Genomic DNA, 22,542 nt, shown 5'->3' on the forward strand with positions numbered 1-22,542 from the left:
CACTCCCAGGGATCCAGGAGCAGCTACAGCTTCTTTGGGCACCCTGTGCCAGGGCCTGCCTGCCCGCACAGGGAAGGATTTATTCCCAATATTACATTAATCTCTGCCGTCTGGCAGTGGGGAGCCATTCCCTATGTCCTGTCCCCCCAGGCCTTTGTCCCAAATCCCTCCCAGCTCTCCTGGAGCCCCTTTAGGCCCTGGAAGGGGCTCTGAGGTGTCCCCGGAATGTTCTCCTTTCCAGATGAGCATTCCCAGCTCTCCCAGCCCGGCTCCGTCCCCTGTGGCCTTAGCTCTGCACTCAGATTTGGACACCAGGACTCCTCGAACAGTCCCAAGAGAAGGGACAGGGACGGCGGGACAGGGACATTTCACTGCAGTTCCCAGCAGACGCTCCCGGTCCGCCCTCGCGTGACATACCCAGCATCTCCCGGTGCCCGGGGGGCTTCCGCGGCTCTTCCCCCTGGCTGCGACCAAGGATCACCCGGTACCAATAGGATTTAGCGGTTTTTATCCCGTTTTAGCTGGGTTTACCCGGGTTTAGCCAACATTTTAGCCGGTTTGAGCTCGTTTTATCCTGGGCCCAGCCAGTTACAGCCCTGCCCGCGGCACCAGAAGCTTTGGACCTTCCCGAGACCCCGGGAACTACCGGCCCCGCACTAACCCAGGAGCTCTGAGGGCCGCAGCAGCCGGTCCGGAGGCCTGATCCCCCCCGGGTCCATTGCACGCCATCCCTCCCCTCTCCGGCCGTGACGGTGCCATCTTGGCAGCCGCTCGGGTCACATGACCCCTCCTCCCGAGATCTCGCGATACTTTTTTTTTTTTTTTCGAGAGAGAACCGCCCCGCCGGTCCTTTCCCGCGCGCGCCGCGGTGCTCTCGCGAGAGTCGCGTGTTGCAGACGGGAAGGACAAGATGGCGGCGACAACGACGATGGCGCTGGTGAGGGGCGATGGGGCGGCGGGACCGGGACCGGACCCGGGCGGCTCCTCACGGGGCTCCTGGCGGGGCGGGGCAGAGGGGCGGCCGCCAAGGGTGTCCGTCCGGGCCCGCGTGGTGGGGTGGCGGCTTTGAAGGGATGGCGCCGCTTCCCGCCGGTTCTTCTCTTCTGGGCTCCCGTCGCGGCCTTCTCCCTGTGAGGAAAGTGTCGGTCTTCCCCGGTCGTGAGCTCCGGCCCCGCCGGTTCTCCTCAGCTCCCACCCCTCCGGGAGCGGCAATGGCTCTCCCAGGCCCTGCAGGGAGCGGGCTCGGGCATCCCGCTGCCAGGGATCGCTGGTTTTTGGGCTGCGTGTTTCCAAATCCATTGGTCTAAACATTTCTTTTTGGGTTCCTGTTCCATCTTCGCCTGTTTAAATGCTCGGGTTTAGGCTAGGTTTTCCAAATCCATTTGTTTAAAAGCTGGTTTTGGGCTCCTGGTCTGAAATCCGCCTGAATTGCGTTTTATGGGAGTTCTCTGTGGGCTCTGGGACGTTTTTAGAGCTTTCCTGAATGGGCTGTGGGTGTGAGAGAAGGGGAATTTCCGGGCTGGTGGTTTTCCTGGGGCTGAACGGTGAACAGAGCAGTGGAAGTGCTGCTGCCGGGCCGGCTCTTGGCTGGCTGGGAATTGTGTGAGTTGGAAATCGAGGGAGGGAGGGAGCCCGGGAATACCTGCGGGGGTTCCCCTCGTGAACCCCCGGATCTCATGAAATGCTGGGCTGGATCTGCAGTCACTGTGGCACGGCGGGAATTTATTGTTGAGTTTTTCCTGTTTCCCCGTCGTTGTTTTAATGGAAAATACGGGATTTCCCTGATGAATAGTTCAATCCCAGAGCAGCTCAGCTTTGCTCTGAGGGGCTGATCCCAGAAGGAATTGTGTGTCTTGGAATTCCTTTTGTGAATCCACAGAAAGGTGTCGGTGCTCCCATTTGGGAGTAAATGTAAATAACTCTCACTTTGTTTTTCCTGCCTCATCTTTACTTAATCCCTTGGGTTAGGAGGCTTCCCAGGTCAGCGCTGGGAAGGAGGGGGCAGGTCTGGCTTTGTGAGGTCACCGTGATTCCACGGGGAATGGGAAGGGAGCACCTGGCCTCAGAATTCCCATTTATCCTGGGGACCTGCACAGGGATCCATCCCCAGGTGTGGGGAGTCCCTGTGGACACACCCTCACAGGATGATAGGACAAGAGCAAACGGCCTCAGGCTGTGCCAGGGGAGGGTCAGGCTGGGCTTCAGGAGGAATTCCTTTGAGGAAAGGGGAGTCAGGCCTTGGCAGGGGCTGCCCAGGCGGGTTTGGAGTGCCCATCCCTGGAGGTGTCCAAGGAAGGGCTGGAGGTGACACTCTGGGCTGGTGACAAGGTGGGGACAGGTCACAGGGTGGACCTGAGGTGTTTCCTAGCCTCAGCGATGATGCCAGGATCATTCCATGGTACCAGGAGCAATGAGAATCACACACAGGCAGGTGTGTGGCTGCCTTTCAGGTGCACAAATCAGCTCTGGTGTTTCTGGGATCCATTTTCCCAGCCTGGAGCAGCCGATGAAGTTTTCTGGCATAGCTAGGGAGGATCTGTGAAAGTCCATTCCACATTCTCTCTTTCCTTCTGACCCAGAGAGTCATCATCACCTGTGACGTTTGCTCCAGATCATCCTTCCTGTGCCGTGGGACAGAGCAGGGAATTCCCAGGGGATGTGCAGGGAATTCCCAGGGAATGTCTGTGCTCCTGGGTGGTGCCTTGGTGTTGGCCCTGGAATCACCTGTGGAAGGTGATCCAGGTGTGGGTCCCCTGCTAAAGGAATTTCACCAATCTGGGATTGTCAGTGCTGTGATCCTGCTCCCAGTTCAGCATTCCCCTCATTCTTGAGCTGAGACCTTCCCACATCCCTGGGGTGTTTTTCCTTTGCTCTCTCCTGACTCCTGGAAGTTTTTGGGCTCTCTGCACCTCTGGGAATGGGCACAATGTTCCAGGCACCTCAGCAGTGCCATTTGGGAGAGTAAAACCTCTGTGGGGGCATTTTGGGGCATTCCCTATCACTGTCAGCCTTCCAGCCCTCACATCATCTCCTCTGCCAGTGTCTGACTTCCTTCTGCATTCCTGGATCCCAACTGGGCTGGGAATTCCTGCCCTGCAGGGTTGTGTGGTGCCTTTGGGGACTGCAGGGACAGCAGTTGGATCAGCCACGGTTCCCTTTCCTTGGCTGAGCTGTGCAGTTTGGCAAAAGCCATTTGGGAGCCTGAGAAGGTCAGTTATGGAATCATGGAATCAAAGCCTGCTTTGGAATGGGATGTCCTAAAAGTCCTAAATCTCCTCCAGTCCCATCCCTGGGAGTGTTCAGGGCCAGGTTGAGCAGAGCTGGGACAGGGAGAGGGGTCCCTGCCCATGGAGAGGTGTGGGACTGGGTGGGTGGTAAAGCCCCTTCCCACCCAAACCATTTCCTGGTTCTGTGTCCCTGCCCTGTCTGTGGGAGCAGTCACTGTCACTGTGGGAGCCATTTGTTCACAGAGTGCTGCAGGAGGAGCCCATTTTGGGAGGTTTTGATTTCCACCAGTCTCTGGGAACGCATCAGGGAACGCATCAGGGAAGGAGTGGAGGAGCTGTGGATGTGCCCCATGCTCTGGATACAGCTGTTCCCAGCTGGGAAGGAGCATTCCATGGGGTGTGGGAGAGGAGTTGCTAAAGCCATTGAGGGGTACCAAAGGTTACCATGGCCACGAGGGCCTCCAGGAGTGATCCTCAAGGGCTTAGAAGGAAAACAGGGACAATCTACTGAAATGTGATTATATCAACCAGGAAGGGCTTTCCCTGGACACTCACCTGTTGTAGGGGAATTTCTTTCTGGAAAGAGGGGTAAGGCCATTAGAAATGGCTGCTGCTGGTTAAGGTTTGAAATCTCCATCCTTGGAGGTGTCCAGAGAATGAATGGACATGGCACTCAGTGCTCTGATGAGGTGGGGATTAGTCACAGGCTGGATTCCATTATCCTGGCATCTTTTCCAGCCTCCCTGATCCTGGGATTCTGTGCTGCTAGGGCTGCTGCTCTCAGGAGATGCTCTCCCAGCCTCTGCTGGGGGCAGTGTGAGAGGACTGCTGATTCCTGTTCACCTGCCAGGGAGATGGTGATGCCCTGGTCACATGCTCCATCCTTCCTTTTTGCACTTCTGTCTCCTCGGATCTCCGTGTGATTTGCTGCTTGTTATTCCCAAATAAACGGGATTCTGCCCTTTCTGTGTGTTAATACTTCAGAGGAGTTCTCAGCCCTGTAACAAATTTCCAGGAATGTTTCTGAGTTCTTGGAGTTCAAACCCCCTGAAAGGGCCCGGCTATGCTCAGACACTGGAATGGCAGCAGGAATCCACTTCTCATTTATTTCTTTCCAAAGAAGCTCTTGTTCTCCTGCTTCCCCTACCAGTTTTTCTCCTTCTTTCCTCGCTCCCTTCTGGCTGTTATGGGATGTGGAAATAAGGTTTCAGGGGAGGAGCCTGAGCACAAAGCCCCAAGTGCTGTTGTCTGGCCCCAGGGAGCTGAGCCGAGTGTTTCCTGGGAGCAGCGTTATCCCGAGGTGCCTGGAAAGAGGAAAGCAGCAGTCCAGGCTCTCTGAGTACCAGGGTGGAGGTTGGAGTGGGTTTGCACAATGTGCAGCTTTCCAGGGATCCTGGAGTGACAGGGTGGTGATGTTCCATGGTGAGAGATGCATGGTCAGGAATTCCTCTTGGAGCCATGCCAGCGGTCAGCAAAGATCAATCCTGTGTCTATGAGTTCTTCCCAGAGAGATGTGTGCTGGCAGAGAGGCTGGAGCCAGCAGTGCCAGGGTGCTCCTGGGCACTGCTGGGTCCTTTCAGTCTCAGCTTTGCTCTCTATGCTGGAGCTGTGATGTTCCAGAGCAGTTTTTGGAAGCTGTGCCTGTTAATGAGCCCAAATATGTAAATTATATTAAACTGAGCCGTGCAATAGGCTGAGTTTGGAACAATCACAACAGATTGGGCTCCTGAATTTTTTATTTTGAATAGTTCCACTCAGCAGCCCTACACTCTGTTCTTCTACTCCTACATCTCAGAGCTCCTAAACTGAAATAATTGATTTTTTTAAAGCCAGAGGAGATGGGAGCAGCAGTGGGAAAAGGGTTTGAAATTGGCTGGGGAGAGCTCTGGCCCTGAGTGTCCAATGGCAGAGACATGGGAGGGGACAGGGACAGCGACAGCTGATGACAAACAGGGTTTCAGACAGATGGGAAAAGGCAAGAAGATTTCTTAAAACTAATTTATTGGATGTTCCACAATCAAAGTGAATTTTGGAGATGAGGGAGCCTTCTTTTAGAAGCAGGTCAACGTTTCTGGATTGTGTTTGTGGCCAGGTGGAGCTGGCATTTGGGGGCATGGTCACTGCTGGGGAGAGTTGAACTTGGTGGGCTGTGATGATTTTTCCAATTTCAACAGTGCCATGATTCCATATTGCTTTGCTGGTCGTGTTTCCAGCTTGGGTGTGGCCTGTGCAGTCCAGGCTTTGTGCACTGGAGTTTCCAATTTGCAGCTCCAGCCACCTCTGTTCCCTGTCAGCTCCCTGTTGGTGTTCCCATCACTCTCATGTTCCTTGTGTCCCAGTCCAGCCATGGACTTCTGAAGGGACCAGTGAAACAATTGCATTTCTGGATACTGTCCAGACACCTGGAGAACAGGATTTTGTGGTGGGAGGGTTTGTTTTCTGTCTGCTCTTTGTTCACCAATCCTGGAAAATGCTCACAACACCCACAGGGAACTGGAGGCTGTACAAAGCCAGGAGTCTCATCCTTGCTGTAAAATAAGAGTCAGATTGTTGAGCATATATCCTGGAATGGTTGGGGTGTGGTGGGAAGCTGTGGCTGCCCTGGACTCCTGGCAGTGTCCAAGGCCCGGTTGGACGGGGCTTGGAGCAGCCTGGAATAGCGGAAGGTGGCCCTGCCCATGGCAGAAGGTGGAATGGGATGAGCTTTAAACTCCCTCCAACCCCAACCATTCCACGATTCTGTGGCAGTCCAGGAGAAGCTTTGCTTTTGATAAAGAAAAAGCTTCAAGTCTTGGTTCCTGCTCTGAACAGAGTTTTTTCCATGCTGCTTTTACTCGGAGCAAAGACTTCCCACAGGAGCATCCAGGGCCACAGGCTGAGGTTTGTCCCTGCTGGTTTTTGGGAGATTGGTTGGAAGTGTGGAGTTGAGAGAAGGAACCAGCTCTGTTTGGATGGCTGGTGCCACCAGAGCCCACATGGACACCGAAGGCAGGGCCACATCCTGCTCCTGGGGGCTGAGCTGGGTGTCCCAGTCCCAGCAGTGGGATTGCCAGACTGGAATCCCAGTCCCAGCAGTGCCTTCAACACTGGGGTGCTGAATTGCTGGGATCAGTCATGGTTCCAGCAGTGGGATCCATGGTCTCAGCAGTGGAATCACTGTGCTGGAATCCCAGTCCCAGCAGTGGGATCACTGTGCTGGAGTCAGTCATGGTCCCAGCAGTGGGATCCATGATTCCAGCAGTACAATCCATAGTTCCAGCAGTGGGATTGAGGTGCTGGAATCTTAGTTCCAGAGAGCTGGATTGGCACTTTAGACAAGGGTTTGGACAGGACAAGGGGGAATGGTTCCCACTGCCAGAGGACAGGGTTAGATGGGATTTTGGGAAGAAATCCTTCCCTTTGAGGGTGGGGAGGGCCTAGCACAAGTTGCCCAGAGAAGCTGTGGCTGCCCCTGGATCCCTGGAAGTGTCCAAGGCCAGCCTAAGATGGTGGCAGGTGTCCCTGCCCATGGCAGGAGGTGTGAGCTTTAAGATCCCTCCAAAGCATTCCATGATTCTGTGATTTGGGAAAGTTCCAGAGGAAGTTTTAAAATGAGAACTTGAGAAAGCTGGATCAACAGAGCTGGGAGGGAGAAGTGGGAGGGGAACACTGATGGGAGCATTAGACAGTGGATCTGTTGAGGGGATGGAGATGATGTGAGCAAGGGTTGGGGATTATTTGATGGTCTGTTCACAGAAAACGTAGTTGGAGAATTCTGTACGTGTCCAACACATGCCTTGGTTTGCACAATTGCTGGAATGGCTCTTCCTACAGGGAATGGCAGGGATATGAACTGGTTTTCCTGACATACACCTCAGTTTGGGAAGGGTTTTTAGCCAACTGACATGAAGTGCTTTGGTTTTCTGGGAAGGAAGAGACGGGTCACTCCTGTGAGAAAGTTCTCCCTGAGCATTTTCTGTTTCCTTAGGGTACAGAGTCCATTAAGATGGAAAATGGGCAAAGCACGGCAGCAAAGCTGGGGCTGCCCCCTCTCACCCCAGAGCAGCAGGAAGCTCTCCAGAAAGTGAGTAAAACTGGGAAATTGCTGTTTGGGGAGTGATGTTGTTTGTGTTTTTAATGAGCCTCTGTCACTGGTGGGGCCAGAGGGAACTCGCCACCACATCTCTGGGGTCGTGGCTGTGCTGGAGGGTCCCACAGTCACATTTGGGCCTGGGAATTACTTGGTTTGGTTTAGAGTTCATGGACACTTTTGGGAGCATGATGGGGAATTTTTGTTGGGGTGGGTGAGAGTGGGGTTAATTTAAAAAGTAAATCAGTTCAGGAAAAATGGCATCCTAAGTCAGACGGGAATTCTGATCTAGGGTGTGGGTGCCACAAAGTCACTGAGGAGCAACCACTGCTCCATGAGGGCTGAAATTGAGATCTGTCACTGCCCTGTCACTGTCCACACCAGAGCATATCTCAGGATATCCTTGTCCTCGGGATGGTAGGCTCTGTGTGGCTGTCCCTGTGCTGTCACAGCTGTCCCTCTGTGTGTGGTGATTGGCTCCTGGCCTCATTCCCTCTGGCTTCTCTGGAGCCAGTGGATGGAAACCCCCTTGTTAATTTCCAGGTTTCTGAAGCACACACCTCAAATCCCTGGGTTAGATCCTGCCATTCCCTGGCAGCTCCCAAACACAGCCATAGAGACCAGGTGCTCCAGGTGTGGCTGTGTGTGTCCCAGGGAACGTGCACAGGTGTGGGGATGAGATTTGCCTTGGCACAGAGTCTCTGTGCCAGCACCGCTGGAATCTCTGGCTTCGCCAGATTTGAAGAGGACTGAGAGAAACCCCAGAGGAGCCTTGAGTGTGCAGGCAGAGCCAGAGGTGAACTGGGGCGTTCAGGGAGCAGAGCCAGAGGTGAACTGGGGCATTCAGGGAGCAGAGCCAGAGGTGAACTGGGGCATTCAGGGAGCAGAGCCAGAGGTGAACTGGGGCATTCAGGGAGCAGAGCCAGAGGTGAACTGGGCCGTTCTGGGAGCAGAGCCAGGGAAGGGCTGATGTGTTTGAGAGCAGATGCAGGGCAGACTGGGTGTGCTGAGAGGGGACAGGCCAGGCTAGGGATGGCCATGGGGAGGTGGAGCCCCTTCCCTCCTGTAGTACCTGTCTGTGCAGACGCTCTCTGAGAGGAGGGGACTGGAGGAGGCCATGCCCCGCCCCGGGCCCTGCAGGTAAGGGGACGCGAGGGTGGAAGAGGGGAACGCCGAGCTCCCGGTGCATGCTGCTTCCCTGGGCTGCCCCTCACCACATCCTGCTGTGTACCAGGGCCTCGAGGTGCTGGGGAGCTGGGGGCAGTGCCCTGGTGCTTAGGGATGGAGACCCAAAGGTTCTGGGAGCTGTGGTGTGGAACCAGGCATTGTTCCCTGCCCCGCTGTGTCATGCTGCCCCTACAGCCCCTGTTTCCCTTCCAGGCCAAGAAGTACGCCATGGAGCAGAGCATCAAGAGTGTGCTGGTGAAACAAACCATCGCCCACCAGCAGCAGCAGCTCACCAACCTCCAGGTGAGACCCCCACTCCGAGCCGCTCCCTCTGCCTTGTGCTCCCCCCGACACGGTGGAGTTCTCAGGACCCTCGGAACCAGAGCACAGCCCTGAGCCTGCAGCTCAACCAGGCACCCTGACTGACCTCACAAATTGCCTGCAGATCTCTTTTTGTTCCAAGAGGAAACGGTTAAAAAATTTGTGTCCTGTTGGATGTCCCTTCTTGAGATACAAGAAGCCAAAGACTTTGCCATGGGTTTTGCTTCTGAGCCATGTTTAAGGTGGTGAAGGCAGAAGGGATCCTGGGAACAGTGTCATATCACTGTCTCCTCTGCCTCAGAGAGGGTCCCCATGTTCCTGTGCTGCCTCGTTTCCCTCCCCTGCACCCAGGTGCTCTCAATTTTGAAGAAGTTCTATTGGCTGTTCCTGCTTGTACTGGAATGCCTGTACTGGGAGAACCCTTAACTGAGGTTTGACCTCCCTCCCTTCAGAGGTTTCTGGAACATGTCTCACTGCCTTTACTCAAAGTCAGGAAGCCCAAAACAAGGGCTTTGCCTGAGGAATCTCTGTGGATGTGCTCTCCCTGCCCGGCAGCTGAGGCCATTTGGGGCTGTGCCTGGTTCTGAGGGTCTGCTCTAGTTGAGGGGCTCCTTTTAAATGCTGGGGGTGAATCAACGACAGCGGTTGCAGAGATTTCCTATTGCCTTGAGTCCCCCCTGGGATCCCACCCTGCTTCCCGAGGCAGCGGCAGCAGCACAAGCCCACCCTGGCCTGGTGGGACCGGACTCGGCAGGGTCCTGGCGCCGGACAGTCCTGGGGACCAGGCAGTGAGGGCCGAGGAAGGAGAGGCCTCTCCGCAGGTGCCCCTGCGCCGCCGCTCTGCTTGAGTTTGTACAAACAGCCGTAGTATGCTCAGCTCCAACAGACTGAACTCTGTCTTTACTGTCTTTCAGATGGCAGCAGTGACAATGGGCTTTGGAGATCCTCTCTCACCTTTACAATCGGTCAATAGACATATTCACTTCTTCTGGGGCACTTGTCTTAGTCAGGGCCTAGCGTGGGGACGTTCGTAGTGGTGCCAATGCTCTTGTCCGCGCCCAGCACAGCCCTCCCACATCCCCACCTGTACTGGACACGCCCAGGAGCAGAGCAAGGTGTCACTGCCCCGAGAAGACCCCAGGCTGTGCAGTCTGCGGGGACACTGCCACTCGGGGGCAAAGACAGCTTTAGATTTCCACCAGTTCTGAACACACCTGTGAAATTGTGGGAGCTGCATTTCTAGGGATGCTACAGTTCTGAGGTCCCGACCTAAAACTAACGGCCAAGGTAACTCACCAAGGGGCGACTTCTTGTGGAACGACCTCCCAGCACCCAGAGCCGGCCGGTGCTGGGGAGGGCCGGGGTGCCGGAGGTTGGCAGAACATGGTGTAGCCCAGGCTCAGACTCTCTTTACTGTGCACGGTGCAGACCAAGGGCAATATGGCATGTTCCGAGTGCAGCAAAAGCAGGATGGAAGGGACAGAACCACAGGACCGAGCAGAGAACTTGTGTGACCCTTTGTGCTCGCTCTAATCAGAGGCCACAAAGAGCTGGATGACTTGGCATGATCCATCCTCTCCTTTTTCCTGCATGTGCTGGACAAAGTGTCCTGTGACTCCTCCCTAAAGGTTCATTTGTAAATTCATTTGCACATTTGTAAATATCTCTCCATCTTGCTGGAATGTGAGATTTGTGCCTGGTGTAAAACACAGACGGAGGTTTGAACTCCAAGAAAAAGGGCACTGAAGTGAAATCCCCAATCTCCCTCCTTTGGCAATGGGTGGTGTGTCAGTGGGGAGCCAGGCTGGGTGTTCTGGGGCAGGGGTAAGTTTGGAATGGAACAGAGCAGTCATCATGGTGTGGATCTGGCAGAGATGGTGTCAGAGCCCTCATGCCCAGCAACTCCCCCCATCCCTGGAGCTGCTGCCTGACAGTGGAACTCCGGCCGTTTGGCCTAAATTGGTTTTGGCTCATTCTCCCCAGCTGGGCATAGCTGAGTTGGTGGCACAGGAAAGTTTTACTGGCTTATGAACCTCAGGGCACCAGGCTGTGACCCCTTTTCCTCAGCCATTCCTCCTTCAGGAGTCACAGGTGGACACAGCCCTGGAGCAGGAGCCTGGAACAGTTCAGAGCAGTCAGGATATCCCGTTCTTGGCAGATGCTTCATCCCAGAGCCCATTCTGAATGCACAAAGTGCAAACAGCACTTTTCCTGTTGTCAGGGTTCCCCAGTTCCTTTGTCGAGGCAGCACAGCCTGAACTCCTGAGCTCTGGGTCTCAGGGCCCGAGTTACAGCTTCCCCTGGGCTCAGCCCTCCCTCCAGGTGTCACAGTGTAGGATTCTCACATCCCTTCACCGTCCCCTGGTGTCACTGTGTCATGACTGATGCTCATGGAGAGGGTTGTGCATCACCTGCTTTGATTACAAGAGCACCCCGAGGTGGGGTTTTGGCCTGTCCTTAAAATAATCTCCCAAATCCCTTTAGAGTAACATTGCACAGCTACAGGTGGGGGCTGCTGCCTTGCTAGGGCTTCAGGTGCTTTTCCATGTTACAGGAGGAGAAAGAGGCACAGGGGACAGTGAAATCAATGCTGAGAGCAGTGAGATGTCCAGACAGGAGGCCCTGACACCAGCCTGTGCTGAGCTCAGGTGTCCAGGGCACATTTCCCACCTGGATGCTCCTGTTGGTGACCCACAGGTACCCAGAGTCAGCACAGCCCATCTCAGCTCTGCCTTCTGCAGGTCCAGAATCCCAGGGTCATTAAGGCTGAAAAAGACCTCCAGGGTCATCGAGCTCAAACTGTTGTGCCTGATCCCCACATTGTAACCGGCCCAGAGCAGTGAGTGCCACATCCAGGTGTTCCCTGGACACCTCCAGGGATGGGGGCTCCACACCTGCCTGGGCAGCCTCTTCCAATGCCTGACCAGGGATGGGGGCTCCACACCTGCCTGGGCAGCCTCTTCCAATGCCTGACCACCCTTTCCAGGAAGGAATTCTTCTTCTGTCTGAAAATCCTGAGTCCTCCTCACTCCCTCACCTCTCCTTTAGAGTCCTGTGGCAGGGAAAGGTGGGGATTTCCTCCTGCAGAGGCACCTTCCTGGGACACCCAGGGTGACACTGGTCGTGGCTCTGACTCCGTAAATGGACACAGACTGAGGGGCTTTCCTGCCCCAAAGCTGGGAATGTGCTGGAGCAGCTGGGAGAGCACCCAGTTATTGTCCTGCATGTGCACGTGCCATAGTCCTGCTAGTCACAGCCTGCAGAGTAAAGAGAGCCATGGCCCAGCCGTGCTGGGAAGTCCTTCAGCCAGGCAAGGGGCAAGCTGGATGTCACCACAGCAGCAGCAGTTGGGCTTTAATGTCACCTCAGGAGCAACAGCTGGGGCTGGGTGTCAGCACAGGAGCGACATTTGGGGCTTGATGTCACCTCAGGAGCAGCAGTTGGGGTTTAATGTCACCTTAGGTACAGAGTCTGGGGTGAGAGCTGTCCCTGTTTGCAGTGTCCTGTATGGAATGGCAGGAGTTAAACCCTCCCAGGTTGTTTCCTCCTGTGGCCAGTGGCAGCCCTGGACAGGTGCAATAGGGAGCAGGAGTCCCTCGGGCACAGGCTGTGTCCATGCTGCTGTGCCTGTCATAGATCAGCTCTCCCTCCTTTTGGGCTGCAGCAGCACCAGGCAGAGCTCCTGTGCTCATTAGGGCACCCCAAAAATCAGCCTTGAGAAGGCCCTGAGTGTTTTCCCTCTGCCCCAGAGCTCCCCAGGCATGGCAGAGCTCCTCTGCTCATTAGGGCATCCCAAAAATCGTCTCCTGGTTGCAGCCCCTCTGTCCTGGGAATGCTGGGAAGGGAAGGGGGTGCTCAGAGCTCCCTGCTGTGATGCCAGGCAGGGGCAGAGGCATCATCTGCTGCTGCTGCTGCTGCACGTGCTCTGCACCAGCCTCTTCCTGCCCCAGGTGTGTCCTACCTGCCCCAGAGCCATCCCCTCACATGCAGGCAGTGAATCCTCCAGAGCCCTGTGGTGTGGCCACGTCCCTCAGCAGCTCTAGAGCTGCTCTGGGGGTGACAGACACAAAGACAGACACAGACACTGTGCTCTGCTTTTGGGATCCCTCCTGTAAGGAATGGCTGGATTTGTCTTGGAGACGGGTTTCCAGGCAGATGTAGGACACAGTAGCAGAAACCCTCTGTGCAGCGCCCGCCTATCAGGGCTGCACCAGCATGGCCAGTTGGCCAGTGCCGCCAGGCAGGGATGAGTACTGGCACCACACGCTTCCCAGGAGTCCCACTGGGCCATGGAAGTGTTTGGCTTTGCTGTTGAGCTGTGGAAGTGGTGCCCAGTACTGGATCTCGGACTGCTGGGGGCGGGGGGAGGCTCTGGTGCCGGAGGGAGCGGGGGGAGGTTCCCAGTCCCAGACCCCTTTGCTGCCGGGGAGGACGGGGCGGGGGTGGGAGTGCCGATGGATCTCTGCTCTTTGGGGGGGAGTGGGAGGGATCCTCCCGGTGCCCAGAGCTGAGCCCTTTGCTGCCTGGAGGGGGAAGCTGCCCTAGAGTGAAGGGATTCCCTCCTCCTGCAGGTGTGGCTGGAGATGAGATCAGGCTAGGGGAGACCCGGCCAGAGGGGCCAGAACGTGTCTGCCCCAGGACGAACCAGACTTTATCCGGGAGTGAGCCGGACAGATCCGCTCCAGTGCCCTGTGCAGCGAGCAGGGAAACCCTTTTGATGATCCAGGCTGTGCCAGAGCTGCCGCCAGGGCTGGCTTCCGGGAGGGAGGCAGGAGGGGAGGAGGCCCCAGTGGCCGTGGCCAGCCCAGCACTGACCAGCCAGTCCTTGTCTCGCTACAGATGGCGGCTCAGAGGCAGCGGGCGCTGGCCATCATGTGCCGGGTCTACGTGGGCTCCATCTACTACGAGCTGGGTGAGGACACCATCCGCCAGGCCTTCGCCCCCTTCGGGCCCATCAAGAGCATCGACATGTCCTGGGACTCCGTCACCATGAAGCACAAGGTGGGTTGGAGCTGCCAGTCTGGCAGGGAGGTTCCATGCCTGTGGCACGGGGTGGAACTGGGTGAGCTTTGAGGTCCTGTTCCACCCAAACCGTTGTGGGATTGCCTGGATCTGGCACAGAGCAGGGGAAGTGTCCTGGGAAGGAGAGGAATTCTTTGGGGGCAGTGAGAGTTGGTGGTGATGCCCCAGTGATGTCCTTCTGCAAGGACATTTCTTTCAGCCATGTGTCCTAAACACAAAATAACCAGCTTTGCAGAATTCTGGATGAGATACTGGGAAGGAATTCTTCCCTGTGAGGGTGGTGAGGCCCTGGCACAGAGAAGCTGTGGCTGCCATATCCCTGGAAGTGTCCAAGGCCAGGCTGGATAGGGCTTGGAGGAACCTGGGATAGTGGAAGGTGTGGAACTGGATGGGCTCTAAAGTCCCTACAACCCAAACCTTCCCATGATTCCCAGCCCTTAAGGAACATCCTCCTCTCTTCAAGGCTTTCCAGATGCAGACAGGAGGGAAAAGGGCCTCTATCCTTACGAGGAATAGGTTCCTTTTAGCACTAGGGGTGAATGTTTGCAGCTCCCTGATCTGCTCAGGGTAGGATTCTCTGGTGGGAGCCAGGGGTGCGTGGGGTGAAGTGCACAGAATCATAAACTATTTGAGGTTGGCATTGAGTGCCACATTTAGTCCTTCCTTGGATATCTCCAGGGGTGGGGACTCAACACCTCCCTGGGCAGCCCCTTCCAATGCCCGACCAGCCCTTCCTTGAAGAAATTCCTCCTGATGTCCAAGCCAAAGCTCTGCTGAAAGTGCTGACAAGGCAGCAGCCCTTAGTTGTGTGGGGTTTTGCTGTGGGACCTCAGAGTCTGAGAGGCTCCAGAATCAGCTGCCCTTGGGGGAACCTCTGCAGGCCCTTTTCTGCCATAATAAATGCTTCTCTGAGCAATCCTGGGCCACGAGCATCCATCAGTGTGGTAGGAATCAATTCCACCTGTAGGCACCTGTCCATAGGAAACCTTGGCTGCATTAGACAGGCACAGCTGGAGTGATTGATGGTCTCCTCCCCTCCCAGGGCTTTGCCTTTGTGGAATACGAGGTTCCTGAGGCCGCCCAGCTGGCCCTGGAGCAGATGAACTCTGTCATGCTGGGAGGAAGGAACATCAAGGTGAGTAACATGCCTGCTCTGAAAATCTCTGCTTCTCTCTTCCTGGGAATAATGCTTTCATGCCTGGAAATGCTCCCCACAGCACTGTGATAGGGGAAGGAGCTTGAAGACTGTTATCTGATGGACCTTGATGTCCAAGATGGAGCCCACGGTGGCTCTGGGTCCCCCTCCAAAGAGAAACCCCTGGCCTCTGAATCTCACCTGAGAGTGGCTCCAGGGGCTTGACTCAGGTTTTCACATCCACACATGGAATTCTCTTGAAGACAAAGCAAAAATGATTCTTTATATCTTATCTGGTGTCTCTGACACGCCCTGAGTGTCTGCAGGGTCCTGTGGCCCAGGGGGTTTAGGAGCCCCTGAAAGGGGTAGGAATGCTGTGATTTGCTTACAAAATCCTTCTCAGTCCCTGGAAGTTCGTGTTTGGCAGGTCAGGGAAGGTGAATGGGAGAGGTACAGGGAGGAGGGAGCAAAGCTCAGGATCCTGGTAGTGCAGGCTGTTCCTGGACCTGTTCCCTCTGCTGCTGATGGATTGCCCCCTGAGGTGTGCTGTGGTTTGCACAGGCAGGGAGGGGCTGGGTGCTGCCCTGCTCCATGGACTGTCCATATCACACAATAATGGAACTTTTCACATGGGAAAATCCTTCCCAGCTCATTGAGTCCAGTCTGTGACCCATCCCCACCTTGTCACACAGCCCAGAGCACTGAGTGCCACATCTAGGCATTCCTTTGACATCTTCAAGGATGGAGACTCCAGCACCTCCTTGGGCAGTCCCTTCCAAGGCCTGACTACCCTTTCCTTGAAGAAATTCCTCCAGATGTCCAGCCTGAACCTCCCCTGTCCCAGCTTGAGGCTGTTTCCCCTTGTCCTCTCTCTTGGTCTTTGAGAGCAGAGCCCGACCCCCCTGGCTGTCCCCTCCTGTCAGGGAGTTGTGCAGAGCCACAGGGTCCCCTTCTGAACCTCCTTTTCTCCAGGCTGAGCCCCTTTCTCAGCTCCCCCAGCCTTTCCTGGGGCTCCAGACCCTTCCCAGCTCCATCCCCATCCCTGTCCCTGCAGGTAGGGAGGCCCAGCAACATCGGGCAGGCTCAGCCCATCATTGACCAGCTGGCAGAGGAGGCCCGGGCCTTCAACCGCATCTACGTGGCCTCGGTGCACCAGGACCTGTCCGACGACGACATCAAGAGCGTCTTCGAGGCCTTTGGGAAGATCAAATCCTGCACCTTGGCCAGGGACCCCACGACAGGGAAGCACAAAGGCTACGGCTTCATTGGTACAGCCAGAGGGAGATGGGGCTGTCCTCTGCTCCTGGGGTGGCTTTGGGGTTGGGTTTCCCACCCTAGTGAAGGAAGTTCCTTAAGTAGTAGGAGTAAATTTGGAGCGCGTCAGGTCTGCTATATTTCTGTATTGAGAAATACTATTTATAGTGGCTGCGAGGGGAGTGAGGCCCAGGCACAGGGTGCCCAGAGAAGCTGTGGCTGCCACATCCCTGGCAGTCTCCAAGGCCAGGTTGAACAGGCTTGGAGCAGCCTGGTCTAATGGAAGGTGGCCCTGCTCATGGAAGGGGACAGGGAGTGGGACTAGGTGGTCTTTAAGGTCCCTTCCCACCCAGACCATTCTATAATTCCATCACAAAAGGCTCATTTGTGAATGAATGATCTCTCCCTGCAGAGTATGAGAAGGCCCAGTCCTCCCAGGATGCCGTGTCCTCCATGAACCTCTTTGACCTGGGGGGTCAGTACCTGCGGGTGGGCAAGGCTGTGACACCCCCAATGCCACTCCTGACCCCAGCCACACCTGGAGGGCTCCCACCTGCAGCTGCTGTGGCTGCTGCTGCTGCCACAGCCAAGATCACAGCACAGGTGAGACGTGAGGATGGAACAGGGGCAGCTCAGACAGGGACAGCACAGGTGAGGTGTGGGGATGGCTCAGGGAAGGCACAGGTGAGATGTGGGGATGTCTAAGATGTGGCACAGGTGAGACACGAGGGTGGAACAGGGACAGCTCAGGGCACAGTTCAGGTGAGGCACAGGGAAAGCACAGAGCATTCCACAGGTTGCCCAGAGAAGCTGTGGCTACCCCATCCCTGGCAGTGTCCAAGGCCGTGGGATAGTGGAAGGTGTCCCTGCTCATGGCAGGGGGTAGGACTGGATAAGCAGTAAGGTTCTTTCCAACACAAACCATTCCAGGATGCCACTATTCCAGAGCATACTCTGTCCCAGGATTCCACACATGGAAGCTTGTTCCTGGCACCTGGGGAATCTGAAACACCAGATTGTGGAATGATCTGGCACAGCTGATGAGAGCTTTATTTCAATAACTGGTGGGGAAGGATGGAGACAATTCCTAGTCTGGAAATCAAACCAGCAATGAGGGAAAAATAGTTGCAGGAGAGGCTGAGAGAAAGCAGGGAAGGACATGGAAGGGGGAGAGGGATGAGAGCAGGAGCAGTTGTGTGAGCAGCACTGTGGTTGAAGGTCCCACCTGTAGCAGGGTGGAACAGGCCTGGAAGGGCTTTAGGCTGTTGGGAAACAGGGAAGGGCAGTGTTGGGTATTAATATGGAACTTGAATTCTCTGATTTAGTTTTCCTGAAGTACCAGGAGCTCCTGGGTGGAACCACTGAGCACAGATTCCCATGGCTGTGCCCCCATCCCTGCCTTGGGCAGCAGGATCCCCCCGACAGAGAAAGAAAATTCCAGCACTGTTGTGTTTTGGGATTTTCTCAGGCAGGAATTGCTGTTCACTGCAGCTCCTGGTGCTGCTGCAGTGGAGCTGAGGCTCCAGAAGGCTTTTTGGGGAATGTTTCCCCAAATCAAAGGTGGGGGTTGGAGCAGGAGGAGCTGCCCCTCACATGGAACTCACAGGTCCCCAGGAAAGATTCCACAGGTCTGGAAACTTCTGCAGTCAAGGGAGGGAGGAAGTTGAGACATGGCTGGAATTACTTGGATCAAAATCACTTTGGGAGAGAAGCACAGACTCTGGTGGAGATGTGATACAGACATGGATAAATCCTGCTGTTCTGTCAAGAAACTGCAGGATCTGTTCATGTGAGGAGAGTGGCACTAAAGAGAGAGGAACAAGGCTCACCCCTGTCTACCAGAGATAGGAAAAGTCAGATTTGCAAGGAAGGGAAGGAATCAGAATTTATTGGGAGAGTTTTTTTAGCCATTTCAGTGAGAAGTAGAGAGTAGCTGGTGACCAGTGTAGCCAGAAATCCCAGTGGTTTTGTTCCAGCACTTTCCCATTCCCCTTAATTAGGAGCTTCATCTCTAGTGGAAATAGGAGTTGCCTTGTGGGCAGTGATGGGATGGGTTGGATCCCAAAGTCTGGGCATTTACGAAGAAAAGAGTTGGGATGTTGCAGCAGCTTTGAGTCAAATCCATGAACACGTGGGAGTGGAGGGACAAAACCATGGGATCTTCTGCAGGATTACAGGAGCCCTGGGAATACCAGGAAGAGAAGGATGTGAGCAATTAAATCAGGCCTATGATGGCCTGGAAAGCAACAACAACCAAAAACATTTGGGTCCTGGCATGTATTTTAGGCTTTCATTGAAGTGCTTTTTGTTCAGCTGGATGTTCCTGCTGAATGTTGTGGGAATTCTGGGCACCTGGAGTCAGGGTGCTTATTGAGGTTCGAGTTCCAGGAGAAGTTTTTTCTTCCAAGCTGCTTCAGAGTTTGTTTCCCTGCTGGGCTGGGTGACACCTTTACCTTCCCCAGCAGCACTGGGAGCTCCTGGGAATGGAATATCTGGCATTTACCAGGTGTAGGGTAGCTGAGCCTGGCTGGATGCTGAGCAGGAGCCAGGGATAACCCGCGGTTTTCTGTGTGTCCCGCAGGAAGCTGTGGCAGGAGCCGCAGTGCTGGGCACGTTGGCGACACCAGGGCTGGTGTCCCCTGCCCTGACCCTGGCCCAGCCCCTGGGGGCTCTGCCCCAGGCTGTGATGGCTGCACAGGCCCCTGGGGTCATCACAGGTGAGTCTCCTCCCCCTCGCACCTGTGTCCCCTTTTTGCTGGCGCCTCGGTGCGTCCCCTTCTGTCACCTGTGTCTGTCCCTTCCTGTTGGCACCTGTGTGTCCTCTTCCTTCTGTCATGTGTGTGTGCTCTTGTCACCTGTGTGCTTCTCCTGACACCTGCACGTCTGTCCTCTCCTCCTGTCACCCATGTGTGCTCTTCCCTTGTCACCTCTGTGGGTCCCCTTGCTCCTATCACCCGTGTGTGCTCTGCCTCTTGTCATCTGTGTCCCTTTTCCACGGATGGGACTCTCTGCTTGGGGTGGCTGGAATCCTGCTCCTGGCCCTGCCTGGGCAAGAACTTGGATGTTTTATGGATTAATTTTGGTGTCCAATAGATAGGACAGGCTGTGGGTTCCCAGCAGGAGCTCCTGGCATGGCGGGGGGAAAAGCTGGATAATTGGCACTGGGTGTCTCTGACCATTGCCCAAGTGTCACTGACCAGGCCTGGGTATCACTGAATGTTTCCCAGGTGTCACCATTGTCTGGGTGTCACTGACCATTGCCCAAATGTCCTTGACCACTGCCCAAGTGTCATTGACCATTGCCCAGATGTTGCCAACCGTTGGCCAGGAGTCACTGACCGTGACCTGGGTATTACTGAGTGTTTCCCAGATGTCACCAACCATTGCCCAGGTGTCCTTGACTACTGTCCAGGTGTCCCTGACCACTGCCTGAGTGTCACTGACCATTGCCTAGATGTCACCAGCCATCGCCCAGGTGTCACTGACCACGCTCCCGTCCTGTGCTCTCCCAGGTGTGACCCCTGCCCGGCCGCCCATCCCGGTGACCATCCCGCAGGTGGGGGTTGTAAATCCCATCCTGGCCAGCCCCCCGGCGCTGGGGCTGGTGGAGGTGAAGAAGGAGAAGGAGGAGGAGGAGGTGTTCCAGGAGTCGGAGCGGCCGGAGATGCTGAGCGAGCAGGAGCACATGAGCATTTCCGGCAGCAGCGCCCGGCACATGGTCATGCAGAAGCTGCTCCGCAAGCAGGAGGTGAGGCCAGGCAGGTGACAGCTGGCACCTGTGTGTCCCAGCCTTGGCACTGCACTGGCACCTCCTCAGGAACACCCACAGCACCTCAGAGCTCAGGGCACCCAGGGGCATCTGGCCTTGCTCTTGAGGATTGATTTACATGGAATGCCAGGACAAGGAGAATGGTTTCCCCTGCCAGAGGACTGGGATGGATGGGGCATTGGGAAGGAATCCTTCCCTGTGAGGTGGGGAGGCCCTGGCACAGGCTGCCCTGAGAAGCTGTGGGTGCCCCATCCCCGAAGTGTCTAAGGCTGGACAGAGCTTGGAGAGCAACCTGGGATAGTGGAAGGTGTCCCTGCCTTCCTGCCCTGGATGGGCTTTTAGTTCCTCCATCCCAAGCCATCCTGAGGTTCCATGATCTTCCCCAAGTCCCTTGGAGGGCTCAGAGCAGGCCCTGATGAAGTGTCTCTGACCAAACTCTGTCCCTGGTGTCACTAAATCAAATTCTGGTGGCCTTTGGGCTGGAAGGGTAGGACTGGCAAAGGCCAGGCCAGTCTATCCCAAGTACCAAGTTTTCCTTTTCTCCACAACTTTCCATAGTGGGGTGGGTCCTGTCCAGAATCCCAGAGGAGCCTCCAGTCTGGGTGACAAGGTGGGCATTGGACACGAGCTGGACTCTTGGAGGTCTTTTCCCACATTAATTGATTCTGTGAAACCCTGAGGTGTTGATCAAACAAGTTCGTGGGAATTGCTATGAGGAAGAGGACAAGAAAGAGGAATAGAAAAAGAACATTAAACAGAACAGTGGATTCATGGATTTTCGTGGGGGCTGTTGGAGGGGTCTTGGTAATCTTGCCTGGGCATGTCCAGTTTGTTCCTTTGCTGGAGCTTCCTGACAGATTTCCTGAGCTTTGACAGCTCAGGAAAGTATTTCTTCCCATTTGCTAATGGGGAAAATGCTGGCAGCATTCCCTAAGGAGTGAGGGTTCCCTCTACTTCCCAAGGGTGCCTGAAGTTAAACACACCTTTGAGCTCCTGCCCCAGCAGCTGCAACCTCTGTCACAATCACCTTTCCCAAAGACTCAGTCCGTGGGACAGCCTGGCTTGGGAAAAGTTGAGCAGACCTAAATAGTCTTATTTAAGGTTTAAAAAAGTTTTAAACCCCCAAAAACCAAAACTTGTCTTTTTCAGTAAAATGCTCCATCCCAAACTGTTTGAGATTCTGAGCCTACACGTGCCCTTGATTTGGGCTGTGAGGAATAGCCACAGGAAACATTTTCACGTGGGGCCTGGATTGGGATGGGGCAGAGCCTGGAATGCCCCAGGTGTGCCAGGGCCAGGTGCACAGGACAGCCTGCCCAGAAGGGTGGTGGAATTTCTATCCTTGAAAATGCCCAGAGGCCACCTGGACATGGCCCTGGAGCTGAGGCCAGGTGACTTCCAGCTGTCCCTTCTGATCTGAGATTCTGAGGGGTTCAGTCATGGAAGGGCTGGATGCAGGTGTGTGACCTCCCTGTGTGTCCTCTTGGGAGCACCCAGAACACCTGGGGAATCCTTCAGCTGTACCAGGAGGGGAGGGAGGGAAAACAGAGAATTGTGATGGAATTGTTGAGGAAAAGCCAAAAATCCCTGGATGACAGCAGCACAGGGAAAATGGGAGTGGTGCCCAAGGCTCATTGTGCTTCCAGGGTGAATCCCAGGAAAGCCCAGGGGAGTTCTGATCCAGAGGCCAGCAGCAAACAGCCCTGGAAGCTCAGTAATTATCCCTGAGAACCCAAACCATCAGTGCCATGGAGTGTGGCTGGAATGGCCAGCCCGGGGATTGGGGTGCTCAGGTGTGTCCTCTGCATCTCCAGGTCCTAATTCCCTCATCCCTTCCCTTGCAGTCCACGGTGATGGTGCTGAGGAACATGGTGGATCCCAAGGACATTGACGATGACCTGGAGGGAGAGGTGACGGAGGAGTGCGGAAAGTTTGGGGCCGTGAACAGGGTCATCATCTACCAGGAGAAGCAGGGGGAGGAGGAGGATGCCGAGATCATCGTCAAGATCTTTGTGGAATTCTCCATGGCCTCAGAGACTCACAAGGCCATCCAGGCGCTCAACGGGCGCTGGTTCGCGGGCAGGAAGGTGGTGGCTGAGGTCTACGACCAGGAGAGGTTTGACAACAGTGACCTCTCGGCATGAACTGCACCCCAGGGCTGGGCTTGGGTCTGGGGACTGGCCCCAGCTCTGATCCCAGGGCTTGGAATCTGGGGACTTGGTCCATCTCTGATCCCAGAGCTTGGCTGGGCTTGGATTGGGGCATGTGCCCAACTCAGATCCCAGGGCTTGGCTGAACCTGGACCCAGGGGATTGGTCCAACACTGATCCCAGGGCCTGGTTGAGCTCAGATCCAGGGAATCAGCCCAGCTCTGATCCCAGTGCTCAGCCCAGCTCCAGTCCAAGGAGTCAGTGCAACTCTGTTCCAAGGAATTGGCCAAGCTCTGCTCCAGAGACTGGCCCTGCCCCCTCTGCTTCCCAGGATTTTTGTAGCCAGCGTGTAAAGGACATTCCAGGACATTCCAGGGCAGGTACAGGGATCTGGTGTCTGGGGAGTTGACATAAAAACACAAAGGAAA

At 55.4% G+C, this 22,542-nt stretch overlaps 1 protein-coding gene across 2 annotated transcripts; it reads left to right on the forward strand.

Annotated features, from left to right (window-relative positions):
* The first annotated feature begins 115 nt into the window (after window positions 1–115).
* On the forward strand, window positions 116–22,542 carry PUF60 (poly(U) binding splicing factor 60). 2 transcript variants are annotated; one of them, XM_083885209.1, is made up of 11 exons: window positions 116–937; window positions 7,195–7,290; window positions 8,677–8,766; window positions 9,699–9,749; window positions 13,624–13,785; window positions 14,849–14,941; window positions 15,996–16,209; window positions 16,608–16,798; window positions 18,777–18,912; window positions 19,708–19,943; window positions 21,809–22,542. In XM_083885209.1, exons 1-11 carry the CDS (start codon window positions 911–913, stop codon window positions 22,106–22,108), a joined length of 1,596 nt encoding a protein of 531 aa, XP_083741335.1. In that variant the 5' UTR covers window positions 116–910; the 3' UTR covers window positions 22,109–22,542. The 2 variants fall into 2 exon arrangements, with proteins under 2 accessions (XP_083741335.1, XP_083741336.1); XM_083885210.1 differs by lacking the exon at window positions 9,699–9,749 and having other exon boundaries at window positions 409–937.

The sequence above is a fragment of the Zosterops lateralis genome (assembly GCF_965231275.1).
Source record: "Zosterops lateralis genome assembly, chromosome: 1".
NCBI lineage: Eukaryota > Metazoa > Chordata > Aves > Passeriformes > Zosteropidae > Zosterops > Zosterops lateralis.

Coding starts and splice junctions, on each gene's coding strand:
- PUF60 (XM_083885209.1), top strand. CDS start 911: ATGGCGGCGACAACGACGATGGCGCTG. Junction 16,799..18,776: donor CAGCCAAGATCACAGCACAG/GTGAGACGTGAG, acceptor TGTGTCCCGCAG/GAAGCTGTGGCAGGAGCCGC. Junction 18,913..19,707: donor GGCCCCTGGGGTCATCACAG/GTGAGTCTCCTC, acceptor GTGCTCTCCCAG/GTGTGACCCCTGCCCGGCCG.